The sequence below is a fragment of the Microcaecilia unicolor genome, chromosome 6 (assembly GCF_901765095.1).
Source record: "Microcaecilia unicolor chromosome 6, aMicUni1.1, whole genome shotgun sequence".
Taxonomy (NCBI): domain Eukaryota; kingdom Metazoa; phylum Chordata; class Amphibia; order Gymnophiona; family Siphonopidae; genus Microcaecilia; species Microcaecilia unicolor.
The window spans coordinates 226,865,322-226,881,056 of NC_044036.1; the positions used below are offsets into that span (position 1 = coordinate 226,865,322).

The 15,735-nt window shown below is 47.5% G+C and overlaps 1 protein-coding gene across 2 annotated transcripts in view; it reads left to right on the forward strand.

Moving 5' to 3' along the window:
* FKBP15 (FKBP prolyl isomerase 15) overlaps positions 1-15,735 on the forward strand; it is a 1,277,056-nt gene that overhangs the window by 511,067 nt on the left and 750,254 nt on the right. For both annotated transcript variants that reach the window (XM_030206543.1, XM_030206544.1), the window contains 3 exons: positions 5,539-5,658; positions 9,835-9,928; positions 10,036-10,142. In XM_030206543.1, the coding sequence (XP_030062403.1) occupies positions 5,539-5,658; positions 9,835-9,928; positions 10,036-10,142 (321 nt within the window). The remainder of the gene's footprint in view (positions 1-5,538; positions 5,659-9,834; positions 9,929-10,035; positions 10,143-15,735) is intronic.

Here is a 15,735-nt window from a genome sequence, read left to right on the forward strand (position 1 = left end):
AATCCGCAGCAGTTCCGAAGCCACGGAAGATGGTCTGCCAGGGAGGTCGAACACCATGTGGAAACGGCGCTGAAATTCGGCATAATCGTCCAAGATGGGGTCCTGCTGTTCGTGTAGCGGGGACACCCAGGCCAGGGCCTTCCCCTCGCACAAGCCGAGTATGTATCCCACCTTAAGTTGGTCAGATGAAAATGCCTCCGGTTGCATCCGGAAGGCCAGGTTGCACTGATTGAGGAAACCCCGACAGCCTCCGGGGGCTCCATCATATCGTGCAGGCTCAGGGAACCGAGGTCCCGTGCGGAACCCTCCCGGATGGGGAGCCGCTGCGGCCCCCTGGACCGCAGCGGCCTGGTTCTGTACCTGAAGCGTCGAAAGTTGAGAGCACACGTTCTGGAGCGCCCCTGACAGGGCGTTCAGCTGCTCCTGCTGTTGCTGAAGTACCTTAGCCAGGTCCCGTAGATCAGGCTGCGTAGGCGAGCTCATGGCTTCCGGTTCCTGTCTTGTCTCTTTTGATGGTGAACCCTTAGGGCCCCTTAGGCCCCGAAAGACCTCAGAGGACAGCCGTGCAACCCCGAATCTTCACCCGCGGCGGCCGCCGTTCACCAAGGGTTGAGCCCTCAGCTGCAGGCGGCCAGCAGGACTGCTGGAACCGCGGGGTTGACGGTTGACCCGGCTGGCAGTCAGCAAACACAGTCTATGAGAACGGCTAGCAAGGCGGCTAGCAATCCGTGGGAAGAATCACTATAGTCTCTGGAAATGGCTAGCAAGGCGGCTAGCAATCCGTGGCTAACAGTAGCACAGTCTCTGGGTAGCGGCTAGCAAGGGCGGCTAGCCATCCGCGGTTAACAGCAGCACAGTCTCTGGATAGTGGCTAGCAAGGGTGACTGGCCATCCGTGGCTGACAGTAGCACCGTCTCTGGATAGAGGCTAGCAAGGGCGGCTAGCAATCCGTGGGTAACAGTAGCACAGTCTCTGGATAGCGGCTAGCAAGGGCGGCCAGCCTTCCGTGGTTAACAGCAGCACAGTCTCTGGATAGTGGCTAGCAAGGGCGGCTAGCCATCCGTGGCTGACAGTAGCACAGTCTCTGGATAGAGGCTAGCAAGGGCGGCTAGCAATCCGTGGGTAACAGTAGCACAGTCTCTGGATAGAGGCTAGCAAGGGCGGCTAGCAATCCGTAACACGAAACCACTGGGCCTGCTTCGGGAACAGAACTGGATGCAACAAGGTCCTCTGGTCCCTGGGCTTAAATATCGCGCCGTCCCGCCCCCCCGGGAAGGAAACCCACCAATCCGGCCCTGGGGAGTCGGCAGAGCTCCTGGATTGGCCCTGCCTGAACTTCCAGGCGGAGTCATCGCCCGGGTTCGCCAATCTGGTGCGAGGTGGGAGGAGCTCCGGAATCCTCCAGCTTCTGGATCACAAGAGCGTCGGCTCCGGCGCCGCCATCTTGGCTGGTGCGAATCTCCTTTCCCCTTTCCCTCCTCCGGAGGCCCTCTCCCGCCATCCCCGATGTTGCGGATGCCGCTGGCTCCCGCTCCCTACAGTGGGAGAGCAGGTATGGACGCGGGACGTGACACATATCCTCCAATTGCTCTGATACAGAAAACTTTGCTGAAACTCAAGCAGGACCTGGGAACCATGATTCTCATTGCTCCTTACTGGCCAAAACAAATCTAGTTCCTTCTTCTGGAGTTGTCCTTCGAGGAGCCATGGAGGTTGAACTGTTTTCCAACCCTCATCACGCAGAACGAGGAATCTCTTCTGTATCCCAGCCTTCAGTCCCTGATCCTCACAGCCTGGATTTTGAGAGCGTAGAATTTGCATCTCTGCGACTGCCTAAGGAGTCTCCAAAATCCTGTGTTGTGCGTTTAAGTGAAAGAGGTTTGCCATCTCTTGTGAGGGCAAGGTCCTAGATCCTCTCTTGTCCTACACAAAAAATGCTTGAGTACCTCCTCACACCTCTCTAGTTTAAAAAATGATTCTGTAAGGGTTTATTTCTGTGCAATTAGTGCCTACCATCGGAGTTAAGCCCATGTCTCTACAGCCTCTTGCTCAATTCTTGAAGGTTTACTGTTGATTAAAGCCTCCAGTTTAAACCTCTGTCATGTGATCTCAATGGAGGAGTGGCCTAGTGATTAAAGCACCGGTCTTGACATCCAGAGGTGGCCAGTTCAAATCCCACTGCTGCTCCTTGTGATCTTGAACAAGTCACTTAACCCTCCATTGCCTCAGGTACAAACTTAGATTATGAGTCCTCTAGGGACAGAGAAATGCCCAGTGACCCTGAATGTAACTCTCCTTGAGCTACTAATGAAAAGGTGTGAGCAAAATCTAAAATATAAAAATAAACTTTGCCCTCTGCCAACCGATGAAAGGCTCCTTTTGAGCCACTTGATTCCTATCATCTGAAGTACCTGACCTGGTGGCGGTCACTTCAGCTCTGAGTCAGTGAGTTTCAGGCCCTAGTAGCTGATGTACCTTACACAAGGTTTCATCATAACAGAGTAGTTCTCTGCACACATCCTAATTTCCTTTTAAAGTGGTGTCAGGGTCCCATCTTACCCAATTGTCAATTGTCCTTCCAACATTTTTCCCAGCCTCATGCCCGTCCTGGCAAAAGCATACTGCATACTTTGAACTACACGCAAGCATTGGCCTTCTATATGGAGCCAACTAAACAAGGCTGCGGAGTCCGTCAGAAGCAATTTTGGGTGGTCGATAAAAATGTACTATCTCCAACTCTAGCTTCAAAATAGACATGAAAGTATATGGTAAACTTATCATTTTATACTTATATATACACACTAGGAAAAAAGGCCCGTTTCTGACACAAATGAAATGGGCGCTAGCAAGGTTTTCCTTTGTTTGAGAGAGAGTGTGTGAGAGTGACTGTGTGAGAGAGAGAGAGAGAGTGAATGTGCGAGTGTGTGTGTGTGACCGAGAGAGAGTGAGACTGGTTGCGTGTGTGTGTTAGAATGAGAGTGTGCGAGTGCATATGTGAGACAGAGCAAGTGTGAGAGAGAGAGTGTGTTTCACACAGATACACTGTGTGTGAGAGAGTGTGTGTGTGAGAGAGAGAGTGTGTTTCACACAGATACACTGTGTGTGAGAGAGAGTGTGTGTGTGTGTGAGAGTGTGTGTGACACAGAGAGAGTGTGAGAGAGTATGTGTGCGATACACAGACTGTCTGTGAGACCGAGAGTGTATGAGACCGTTTGTGTGAGAGTGTGTGAGAGTGAGTGTGTGACACAGAGAGTGAATGTGATAGAGTGTGAGACATAGTGTGAGAGACTGTGTGAGAGTGAGAGAAAGACACTGACTGAGAGAGAGAGTGTGTGTGTGTGAGAGAGTGTGTGTGACAGAGATACCTCCTGCCCTCCCTCTGTGGTCTCAGGACCCCCTCCTCCCCCTCTGGTATGAGGACCCTCTCCCCCCTCTCAGGTCTGGGGACCCCCTCCCCCCTCTCAGGTCTTCGGACCCCCTCCCCCCTCTGCATTTCCCTCCCCTCCCCTCTGGTGTCAGGACCCTCTGCCTCTCCCCCCCCCCCCCCCCCCTCTGCGTGTTTGGCAGCACCGTGCGAGTGTGTGTGTGTGACAGAGAAAGAGTGAGACTGGGTGTGAGTGCGTCTGTGAGAGAGTGTGTGTGATTGTCCTCTCTCCCCTGCCCCCCTCCAGCCACCCAGCGATTCTCCTCTCTCCCCTGCTCTCCTCCAGCCACCCAGCGATTGTCCTCTGTCCCCTGCCCCCCCCTCGAGCCATGCAGCGATGCTCGTGTCTCCCGCCTGCCCCCCCTCCAGCCACCCAGCGATTGTCCTCTGTCCCCCCCCCTCGCAGCCACCCTGCAATGTTTAAGTGCAAAATTAAGGAGAAGAAATAAAACGCACCTGCAACATTGTGAAGCTGACACCGTGGCTTCATTGAAGGGTTCGTATCATTCATAAGTCTGTCACATATGTCTGTGCCCCGCCCTCGCGTCATGACGTTTTGACGCGGTTCCCTCTGATAGGTCTGCCGCCCTTGACGTCATCACGTTTTGATGCGAGGGCGGGGCAGAGAGATGTGATAGACTTACGATGTTACGAACCCTTACGAACCCTTCACTGAAGCTACGGAGTCAGCTTCAGAACGTTGGAGGTGCGTTTTATTATAGTAGATATTTTTTGTCCTGGATCTAAAGTTATATTTACCAGTACTTCAGATCCAGAACAAAAAAATGTAAAGCCTAATATCAGTTAGAGTCAGAGGTTTGGTGTACTGACTCCATTCCCCTGCGACTAAAGCCCTCAGGCAGCCCACTTAGCTCTGTTTCTTTTGACCCAAACAGGAAAGGGGCAGCCATTGGTAAATTCACTTATCTGGTTGGCTAGCAGACAGCATCTGTTTCACTTGTGTCCAGGTTGGGCTGACTCTGGAGGGTCATGTCACAGCTCACTTCTACTACTACTTAACATTTCTAAAGCGCTACTAGGGTTACGCAGTGCTGTACAATTTAACATGGAAGGACAGTCCCTGCTCAAGGAGCTTACAATCTAAAAGACAGGTGTACAATCTAAAGACAAGTGTACAATCTAAAAGACAATGTTAGAGCCATGATTGTATTGGTAGACCACTAGAGGTCAGCCTCTATTGAAGAGATTTGCAAAGCTGCAACGTGGTCTTTGGTCAACACATTAACATCTCACTACTTTTTGAGCAGAATTTGTTTGGTGTCTAGAATCCAACTCCATCCTCCTAGGCTTATTTTTGTTCTGTTCAGGCTGTACCTTCACAGCAAGACTGTATATAAGTTATTGTTGATTGGTTTCTAGTTGGTCTTGCCGTTGCAAGCCCCTATTGTCCTTGGTTTGTGTTTTTGGTAGCTAGGGATGCCCACATGTGAGAATATATGTTCTGCCAGTCCTTGGTTGTTCTCTGAGAACAGCAGGACATGTATTCTCACATCCCTTTCCACCTCCCCTAGGAGGAGTTATATTCTTTTAGCTTTGGTATGGTACTGCTGCTCCTGTGCAAGCACATTGGGTGGGAATACACTTGTACATGTGCAGTGCCATGCTGCCAAAGGCTTCTTAAAGATGCAGAACACTGGATAGCTCCTGCACTGGGGCTCTGTTGTCTATTGGATGACATCACTCATATGTCTTGCTGTCCTCTGAGAAAATCTGCTACAGCTGAGTAACTTCGCTATCTAATAGTGCAGGAGGACTGTAATGACGGAAAACATCTGTCATGTTGGGGGGTGACTTCCAAGGGCTGGAGCCACTTTCCAGTTTCTATCAAGCAGATAAAAGAATAGCCAAATGGCCCACTGGATTTAGTTCAGGCCTTTTTCAGCAGTGGCTCAAGGCAAGTTATATTCAGATATGGTAGATACATCCTGCCCCTGGAGGGTTCACAGTCTTAAGGTTGTAACCTGAGGCAGTGGAGGGTTAAGTGATTTGCCGGGGTTGTGATCTCACAGCTGTATGATATGATGTAGCTCAACTTTTGTACTTTTATAATATGTTGGTGCATTTTCCTAATAAAGTGACTTATTTTTCTACAGAATCCAGATGTAGCAAAAGCAAAGTTGATTTCTCGGATGGCAAAGATGGGACAGCCAATGCTACCTTTCCTTGCAGGGACCCCTGCTCTACACCCTGATTCCAGTGGCTCTGAGCTGGAGGTGTGTTGCCACACTGTGGTGGGGTAAAATATATAGTATGCTGATATGCAGCCAGATGTCTAGTTCTATTTGATTTTATTTATACATTTTGCTGCTTTCTTTTCTTCCAGTTTAAGCTTCTCAAGTTCTCTGTCTGTCTCTTGTTTATTATAAAGAACTATTTTTTCCATATATCTCACTGGCTTTCGTAGGCATATGTGGTTTTCTGGATCTTTCTGATCCCTTCTCACTGCCCATACTGGCTTGTGCTGTACCAGGCTGCTTAACTACTTCAGAATCTGCCATAGCCTTGCACTAATAAAATAAACCCCTTTCGCTCTCTTTTTTTTTCTCTTAGAACATGTTTACATAGAGGCATATTTTCAAAGCGCTTTGGGGAGGCTAAGTTCCATAGGTTTCTATGGAACTTTGGGAGGCTAAGTGTTTTGAAAATATGCCTAATAGTGAACCTTGGCTTTGTGCCAAATATTGCCTTGTAGAAGCAGCATGGGGGTGGGAAGGAGAGAGGATGCAGGTAGCTCTCTATTCTCCTGCTTCCCCTTTCATCCGGAAAATTGTTGACTGTGTGAAACCGAAGGGAGTGGGCAGTGGGACTCCGACTTTCTCTGAGCCCGGCCGCCGCTAATGATGATGTCGGAGACGGGGACGTTATTGACGGGGGCGGGGTTAATGACATTGAGGGCGGGGTTAATGACGTCGGGGGCAGGGTTTGACTTTGTGCGGTTTGGGGCTGGTTTTGGGTGGGGAAACTTTTTCCATCTAGCAACCCTGACCAGTCTCGCTGAAATTCCTACAGTAACATACCAAGCCATGCAATTTTTTTTTTAGTTTGCTAAATTTCCTCAGAGAGAGTATTTCCTTGAATGCACCAGAACTGCCTTCTATATAATTCTAAAGCAGTAACTGTTAATCTGGCTTTTTACTTTAACAGTCTTTTATTTGATCTGGTTGGTATGAAAGCCCTAAGCCTCATATTTATCTAAATATGAGGCTCAGGGCTTTCATACCTCACAGCACTTCTAGAGATTTATTTAATTTTCACTTGAGATCACACATTAGAAGCTTTTAAGCAATGCACGTGTAACTCTGCTCTTTCTTTCACATTAAGGAATACTTATAATTACTCTGTATGCACATGTCCACTAAAATCTTTGTCAGTAGAATCCACTGAGTGACCAGGATTTTTCACTCCCCCCCCACCTTGAGATTTTTAAGGTAGTGTCCAAGATTTTTCACTGTACAGTTCTAGGCAAAGTATAGTGTAGCTAAACAGCCAGCTTAAACCATCTCCAAGTAGAAGCTTTACCAGTAGACTGTCAATTCCTAAGCAAATCTTCTTTATTGTAGTACTCAGAATCAACAAAGAAAGTCCAACTTACAGTTCAGTTGTTACCTTCTGCACAGTCTACATCTAGCAACTCCAGCGACAAGGACATAGGCGGTCGGTGGCCCAACTGTTTGGGGAGGCTAAAGGGGGTGGGGTTAGGGGTGGGTTAGGGGTGGTGCCAGGGTGGAGCATAAATCCATAATTGTCTGATAACACACAAAAAAAAAATAAAAATAAGTCACAATTAATACCTTTTATTAAATTTAGATATGTATCATATGTCAGAGAATAAAGTGGTTGCTCAAAGCATATACTAACCACAATCGCTCAACTGCAAAACACTATGCACAACTTTGTGCAAAAACACACTCTTACTGTACCATAAATATTACACTGGGCAGAACCTAATACACCAATATACCACCTATACGGAAAATGCAGACCGTCAACAATATGAAACAAGGGATCATAATATCACAATTCTCATGTAGAGCCACAAAACACCCTAATTCATGCTTAATGTGGGATAAAATGCCATAAATAAGTAAATAAATATAAACTTTTAATGTTTAGCACCTGATTCTCAAAGTGGACATATTCCAAACACTATAATGAAAATAAAATGATCTTTTCTACCTTTGTTGTCTGGTGACTTCGTTTTTCTGATCATGCTGGCCCAGTATTCGATTCTGCTGCTATCTGTTCTCTTAACTCCGTTTCCAGGGCTTCATTTCCATTAATTTCTTTACTTTCCGCCTTTCTTCTTCATTTCTTGCCTTACATCCGTAAGTAAAAGCTGGGACCTCTGCAGACTTGACTGTCCAGTGGATCCAGCTTCTGCCTATTTTCTCCATCGATATGCAGGTTTTCTCCCTTTTCCCTCATTTCATCTCCTTCCTCTCTCTTCCCTACCCTCCATCCATGTCCAGCATTTCTTCTCTCTCCCTTCCCCTCCATCCATGTGCATCTCCTTCCTCTGTCTTCCCTCCCCTCCAAGCATGTCCAGAATTTCTCCCCTTCATCCATGTGCATCTCCTTCCTGTCTTCCCTTCCCTCCATCCATGTCCAACAACAATTTTCCTCTCTCCCTGCTCTCCCCTCCATCCATGTCCAGCAACCCTCCTCTCTCCCCTGCCCTCCATCCATCCATGTCCAGCAGCCCTCTTCTCTCACCTGCCCTCCATCCATGTCCAGCAACCCTCTTCTCCCCTGCCCTCCATTCACCCATGTCCAGCAACCCTCCTATCCCCTCTAGCCATCCATGTCCAGCAACCCTCCTCTCTCCCCTGCCCTCCCCTCCATCCACCCATGTCCAGCAACCCTCATATCCCCTCTAGCCATCCATATCCAGCAACCCTCCTCTCTCCCCTGCCCTCCCCTCCATCCACCCATGCCCAGCAACCCTCCTATCCCCTCTAGCCATCCATGTCCAGCAACCCTCCTCTCTCCCCTGCCCTCCCCTCCATCCACCCATGCCCAGCAACCCTCCTATCCCCTCTAGCCATCTATGTCCAGCAAATCTCCTCTCCCCTGACCTCCCCTCCATCCATGTCCAGCAACCTTCCTCTCTCCCCTGCCCTCTATCCACCCATGTTCAGCAAACCTCCTCTCCCCTGCCCTCTATCCACCCATGTCCAGCAAACCTCCTCTCCCCTGCCCTCCATTCTGTCTCCTTTCCCCCTCCATCCATACCCAGTGCGATTCTCCTTTCCCCTGCCTCCATCCATCTGGGCGAGCGGCGCTGTGGGTCTCCCCTTCCCTCCCCTTCCTTCCTATCTGCCCCATGCCGCCCTTTAAATCTTTAATTTACCTCGTCCCAGCGGCGGCCGCGTCATTTCAGCCCGCCCTGCCCGTCTCTAGTCTTCTCTCCCTTTGTGACGTGGTTCGTTCCGCAGAGTCCCGCCTTCTGACATTATTTCCTCGAGGGCGGGACTCTGAGGGAACGAACTCAATCCCTTCGTGAGTTTGTTCCCTCATAGTCCTGCCCTCAAGGAAATGATGTCAGAAGGCGGGACTCTGCAAAACGAACCACGTCACGAAGGGACAGAAGACTAGAGACGGGCAGGGCGGGATGAAATGACGCGGCCGCCGCTGAGATGAGGTAAATTAAAGATTTAAAGGGCAGCGCGGGGCAGATGGGAAGGAAGCGGAAGGGGAGGGAGGGGGAGACTCACAGCGCCGCTCGCCCGCCCAGAAATTCAGACAAACGGGCGGGTGGCCGGCCAAAACCCCTCGGGCGCCGGCTGGGGAGGCTTAGCCTCCCCATGCCTCTTATACCAGGCGCCTATGGACAAGGAGTTGGCCAGAACCTCAGTCCAGCTGAGAGGGAAAACTGTAACTCTCAAAAAGAAATAAGGGGGAGAGACTAAGGATAAATAAAAGGGGAATGACTTAGGGAGACAGTGAAAAATCTTGATGGAATTACAGTAAATTATAAAAGGGATCAGCCCCTAAAACAGCGGCTGATCACAAAGGCATGCAGGGAAGACTGGGGTCTCTCACACAGCCCACAGGAGCAGAGAGGGAGGGTTGGCCCTAGCTGAGAGCTGATAGCCAATAAGGAAAGCTCACAAGGAGTCATTCACAGGATACTGCAAACTATGGGGAGGGGTGAAGCCCAGTACACAGTGCTATCTATTACACAGACAGTGCAGTTGAATACAGATAATACTCATATTAAATATACACAACATTGCACTCCTGTCTCCATGTATATGGGGGCAGAACATTCACACACCTTAAAAGAACTGGTTTGGTATGCTAGAATATTGTGCATTGTGTTTGTCCAGAACTATGCTATTCTCTGACCTTTTGGACACTGACAGAAACACATGATACTTTGTTTTCAGGATCTGAGGGATTCAGCACATTCAGTAGTGCCACTTCCAGTGCGCCATACCCCCCAGCTAAGCCATGTCATCCCCCCTCAACTGGCATCACAAGGTAAGTTTAAAAGAAGCTGGATAGTTATTTTGAAGAATGTGAGGTGTAAAAGCGATTCCAGAGGTGATTTATAATAATGTGCTTTCTAATGTGTTTCTTTTTGTTAGTGCCTGAGCATAAGGTTTCTGGGCTTGAGTCCGCCTCTGCTGCCTTGCTACCTATTGCAACAGTCCAGACGCAGCCTACCGGTCCAGGAGAGACACAGTCCTTTCAGGTATTGATAAAATATTGTTTACATAGATTTAATGACATTCAGGAAAGATTTTAAAATAAAGGTGGTTTTTAAATTTATTTCTCTTTAAAATGCCCTGGTCTATCTCTATATCTTGACTGTGGTGCAAAAGACACAGATTGGCAGATTGGCATTTTTACTCATAAGTAGCACAAAACCATTTTTTCCAAGTTTCCTTTCTTTTTCTGTCGCTTTCAGTCCACTTAGGCTTGAGCTCCTTGTCAGCACTTCATTTTTGTGTTTAGGAAAAAAAAAGAAACCATTGAGCCATTTCATTTCACCTCGGCTATTTTTCCCTCAATGTCACAGAAAATTCCCAGTGGTTTTAAGAAGTGTTCACTGTGCAGCAAGGTCATCTCTATGATTGACCCTCACAACTAGTGCTTGCTGTGCCTTGGTCCTGACCACCAAGCCTCTATGGTTTATTTAACTTGATGTACTGTTCTTTAACACATAACTGTTAATTCTGTTCTAAAATGCAGAAGAGAAACCAAAAGTCTTAAGGCCCTGCACAAGTGACTTTTTAGCACATGTAATCCATCGGCATCAGGGGCATCTGTTTCAGTGGTTCCAGAGCTGCATCGGACATTGCAGATACTCCGACACTGAGGAAGTCTCCACCTGCGTCAGTAGTGCCTCTCCAGCCTGAGTAGTCTCGGATCCAACCTTGAGGACATGAAAGATTCGACAACATCCTCATTGGCATCGAGATATTCAGATGCCAGACATCAACCTGAGACAAAGAAGCCACCAACGGACATCCTCGAAGCTTGGTGCTTGAAGTTCCAGGACACCGGTACCGAAGTGTTGTCACTGACAGGACTGCTACCCCTTCATGGAATTGATACCACCATGACAGCTGAGACCAGACCTCCAATTCTGCCTGAGAAGATGAAGGGCTGAATTGGAGGTCTGGTCTCAGCTGTCATGATGGTATCAACTCCATGGAGGGGTAGCAGTCCTGTCAGCGACAACACTTCTTGGGTACCGGTGTCCTGGAACTTCTGGCACCAAGCTTCGAGGATGTCCGATGGTGGCCCAACTATCAGACATCCTGGCCCAACCTTTACCAATGCTTTCCTCCCAGGAGTAGCTCCGGGCCATACTACAGTAGGAGTATCTTGTTTCAGCACAATGCCAAGGCATCAAGGGTATTGGTACCATTCATGGTGCCGCCTCAGCTGATACTGGAGGCCCCTGCTGTGCCCATCAACCATTCATCGATGCCAGTGTCTTGTCGCGTGGTGGTGCCAACCAAGCCAGACATGAGTCTAGTGGTTTGAGGAGGGCTGAGACTTCTCCTGGGCATCTGAGGTGGGACCAGAGGAGGGATCCCTCATATTCCTTCCCACCTGAAGAAAGAAGAGGAAAGTTTGAGGCTTTTTTTTCCCCAGGGCTCTTATGCTTGTGTCCCACCTACGGTCCTACTAGCTCTACATGACTATCTATATGCGGAACTTGGAGCATAGTATAGCAAAATTTGTGGACTCTAAATTTCGTGAGCTCCTAGCCAAATAGCAGAAGTGTCGAGAACATTGGGCCTATGATACTTTTGATATGGCAGCCAGTCTCTCGACCTTAAGTATTGGCATGCGCACATTCATCTGGATTTGTGCTTCAGACCAAGAACTAGCAGTGGAAGAGAAACTTGTGGATGTCCTTCGCCAAGGTGACAATCTTTTGAGGGACAAGGTAGAGGAGGCCATTGACCTCATCAAGAAAGCTGATAACCATCCAGTTCGTTTCTCAGCCCACTCTTTCTGTGTCCTCCAGCTGTCAGAGGTTCTCGTGTTGTAGTAAGGCCTGCCCTCCCCAAAACCTCCTTGACAGCAGCAGACCCAGAAGCCCTAGCAGGCTCCTTATCAAAACAGGAGATGAGCTTTAACTGCCCCAGATGGCCTACCAGTTGGAAAGAGGTTGAATTTTTTTCCAAGCAAGGTGGCCCCTAGTAACCTCAAACCAGTGAGTTTTCAAAATAGTCCAGGAGGATTATTCCATTCATTGACAAGAACTTCCTCTTGATTGCCCACTGAGCTCATCAAAGTTCAGTTGTCAGCACTAGGATGTGCTCTCTGAAGAACTCTTGACTGTGCTCTTTAGACTTGAAAAATGCTTACACCCATATACAGATACATCCCAGTCACAGGATTTATATCAGATTTTGAGTAGGGAAGCAGTATTACCAGTATTGAGTTCTGCCTTTTGGTTTCATTTCTGCTCCCAGAGTCTTCCCAAAGTGCCTTGCTGTAGTTACTGTGTCGCTACACAGACTAGAAGTGCATGTGTTTCCCTACCTGGATGATTGACTGGTGAAGAGGAAGGTGCCCAGGAATCAGTGTAGAGAAACATTTGGGTACTGGAGTTACTAGGGTTAGTTTTAAATTACACAAAGTCCCATCTGCTTCCAGTCCAATATTTGGAATTCATTGGAGCCCTACGTTACCTCAGGCCCGAGTCTTCCTTCCGTCCTTCAGGGCCAATGCTCTAAACATTGCATGGCAGGTTCACCAGAGGCAGTAGGCATCAGCATCCCAGTGCATCCTAGCTTCTCAGTGTTGTCAAGTTACTGGGAACCTAGCAGATGTCCTCTGTCATTCTGGAGTTAGTGGAGTCACTTCTCCCTGCTCCTGTGGTGGGACCATTCAGCCCAATTTGATCCTGGGACTCCCATTCCAAATTTCTCCTCCTACAAGGTGCTGACAACAGATGTGTCCAGTCTGGTTGGGGGGAGGGCTCATATAGATGGATTCCACATTCAAGACCTCTGATCTACTCAGGATACTTGGCTGCTCATCTTCCTCCTGGAGCTTCAGACCATTTGGAATGCTCCAACGGCTTTCACAGATAGGCTAGTGCACCTAATTATCATCATTCAAACAGTCAACAAGCAGGGAGGCATTGGTTTGTAGTGTCAGGAAACAGTTGGGATGTGATGTGGCACTGGGCCTCCAGTCAAGGCATGGTGCTCAGGGCCGCATACCTTGTGGGAAAGAACAGTCTGGCAGACAGGCTGAGCAAAATAATGCAACCGCACAGGTGGTCTCTCAACTTGGGCATTGCCCATGAGATCAGCTTAGTATGGGGCACACCTTCGGTGGTGATCTTTGCTTCTCATCTCAACAACAAAGTCTCTCAGCTCTGTTCCAGACTGAGATTATACGGCAGACTAACTTCAGATGCCTTTCTCCTCGATTGGGGGGGTGTTCTGTACACATATCTAATTATGTCATCTCTGTGATACATTGTTTCCATACCTGTATTATCTCCGTGATACTTTTTACCATACTTTGTAAGCCGCACTGAACCTGCTATCGAGCGGGAAACAGCGGGGTATAAATGCCACAAATAAATAAATAAATATTCTCTTACACCTCTGCTGGGGAAATCTTTACTGAAACTCAAGCAGGACTGAGTGACTATGATCCTCATTGTGCCATACTGGCCAAGGCAGATGAGGTTCTCTCTACTTCTGGAATTATCCTCTGAAGATCTATGGAGTCTGGACTGTTTTCCAGCCCTCATCACTGAGAATGAAGGATCTCTTCTGCACGCCAACCTCCAATCCCTAACCCTCATGGCTTGGATATTGAGGGCTTAGAACCTGCATTCCTTCAAGTGGGAGCTTTATGTAACAGGCTAGCGCAGCGCATTTCATCCTTCGAGATTGCATTTAGCATATCTCTCTGAGAAGCATCTAAATGGGGCAGCGATTAACTTGGCAAATATGCTGCACTGTCCAACCCTGAATCTTCTGGGAGAGAATAAATGTTGGTATAGAAGTATTTAAAGATGGCACAAATACCCTTCTTGGACCTGATATAGTGGCCTGTTGTATCCTGCAATTGAACTACCTGATGCGGACCCCTGTCTCTATCACCAAACAGGCTAATAAACTCCCATGTTTATTCCCATGCTTAAACAGTTGAAACTCATAGATCTCTGAGTTCTAGATTTAATCAGGTGATTTAACATTGATTGGAACCCCAATAAACGGGCTTTGTTAGAGTCAATAGGATATTGTCCAAAACTCTGGCTGTCCTTTTTTACCTAGGCCTCTAAATGGATTAGTTCAGCCTCCCTGATGACATATGTGTTGAGTAAGCAGACTGCTCCCCATAAGGTAGGCGCTCAGTGCACTGACCCCTGACCCCCTCCCAATCTTTAAAACTCCATGATTTATGTCCCCCCTTAGAACGGCCTTGGTGTCTTCCCAGAACAGAACCAGATCAGAAATATAGTGATCCCTATTATTGACAGCATATTCTTTTCACTTACCAAGTAAATAATCATGAAACATGACATCATGATATAATTCTCTAAGGAAACGCCAGTGAAAACCCCTTAGGTCCCTCTAATCCCAATCCAATGTAATCCATATTGAAGCATGATTTGAGACTGAGTAGGGCCTATCTCAGCCTATAGCAAACACGGGGGCAAATAAGAAGAAACTAATAGATAATCAATATGAGATTGAGTATCGTGAACTCTGGAATGATGAGTGAAATCCTATTTATCAGGATGAGAAAGTCTCCATGTTAATAAATCACAAGAGGTACACAATAAAGGAGAATTCCCTTTTAGAATAGTCCACAGGGACAACCAGAGATCGGTTAGAGCTGTCCATCAAAGGGTCAGAAATGGTATTGAAATCTCCACCCACAATTACAGGATATCGGCAAAAGTCTGCATATGTCCTATAAGGGTTTTGAAAAAACGTTTGCCATATTGATTAGCTGCATACACAACCAACACCACGGGTGTTGATTCAAAGTAGCATATGCACTATGATGTAACGCCCCTGAGGGTCTACTACACAATGCTTTTTCTCCACAAGTAAACCCTTTTGAAATGATGGTCCCTGACTTTCTATTTGGAGTGGGCCTCTCTATGTTATCTCCCACCCACCAACAGCATAGTTTTCTATGCTGTACAGAACTTATTGGGTTTCCTGTAACAACAAAGTCAAAAAGAAGGAAATCTTCCACAAGCAGATGAAGATCATTCGAACAGTGGAAAACACCGGGACAATGTTCAAGTTAAAAAGTAATCTTTATTCCATAAAAATAATCGAGTATCTCAGTACAATCTTCAGTACAATCTTCAAGATGCTATTGGTTTGCCTGTAAGAATTATCGTGAGTTTATAAGATGATCAAATTGTGTATTTCGACTCAGATTTACTAGCCACATGCAGTTTATACATAGGGTCTTCTTGACAGGTCCCCTGAGGAAGGTAGAAGTGCCAAATGTTGGGACTCTGTCAAGTGTATCCTGCTCACTGCATGTGAAGATTGTATTGAGATACTTTTACTACTTTTATGGAATATAGAAGACTTTATAACTTGAACATTGTCCTGGTGTCTTCCACTGTTCGAATCTGATCTTTTCCTGTAACAGTGCCACTTGGGGCTTGCGTTTGATTATTGAGGTAATGATACTGACATTCCAAGTTAATTAAGCATTATCTCTACCAGCCAAACAGCAGGGCAGTGACAAAGATGACCACATAGAAAGGAGGAGGAATAGGTGTCCCAGCCTGCACCCATCCCCAGAAAGCACAACTGAAGCAGTCTGTG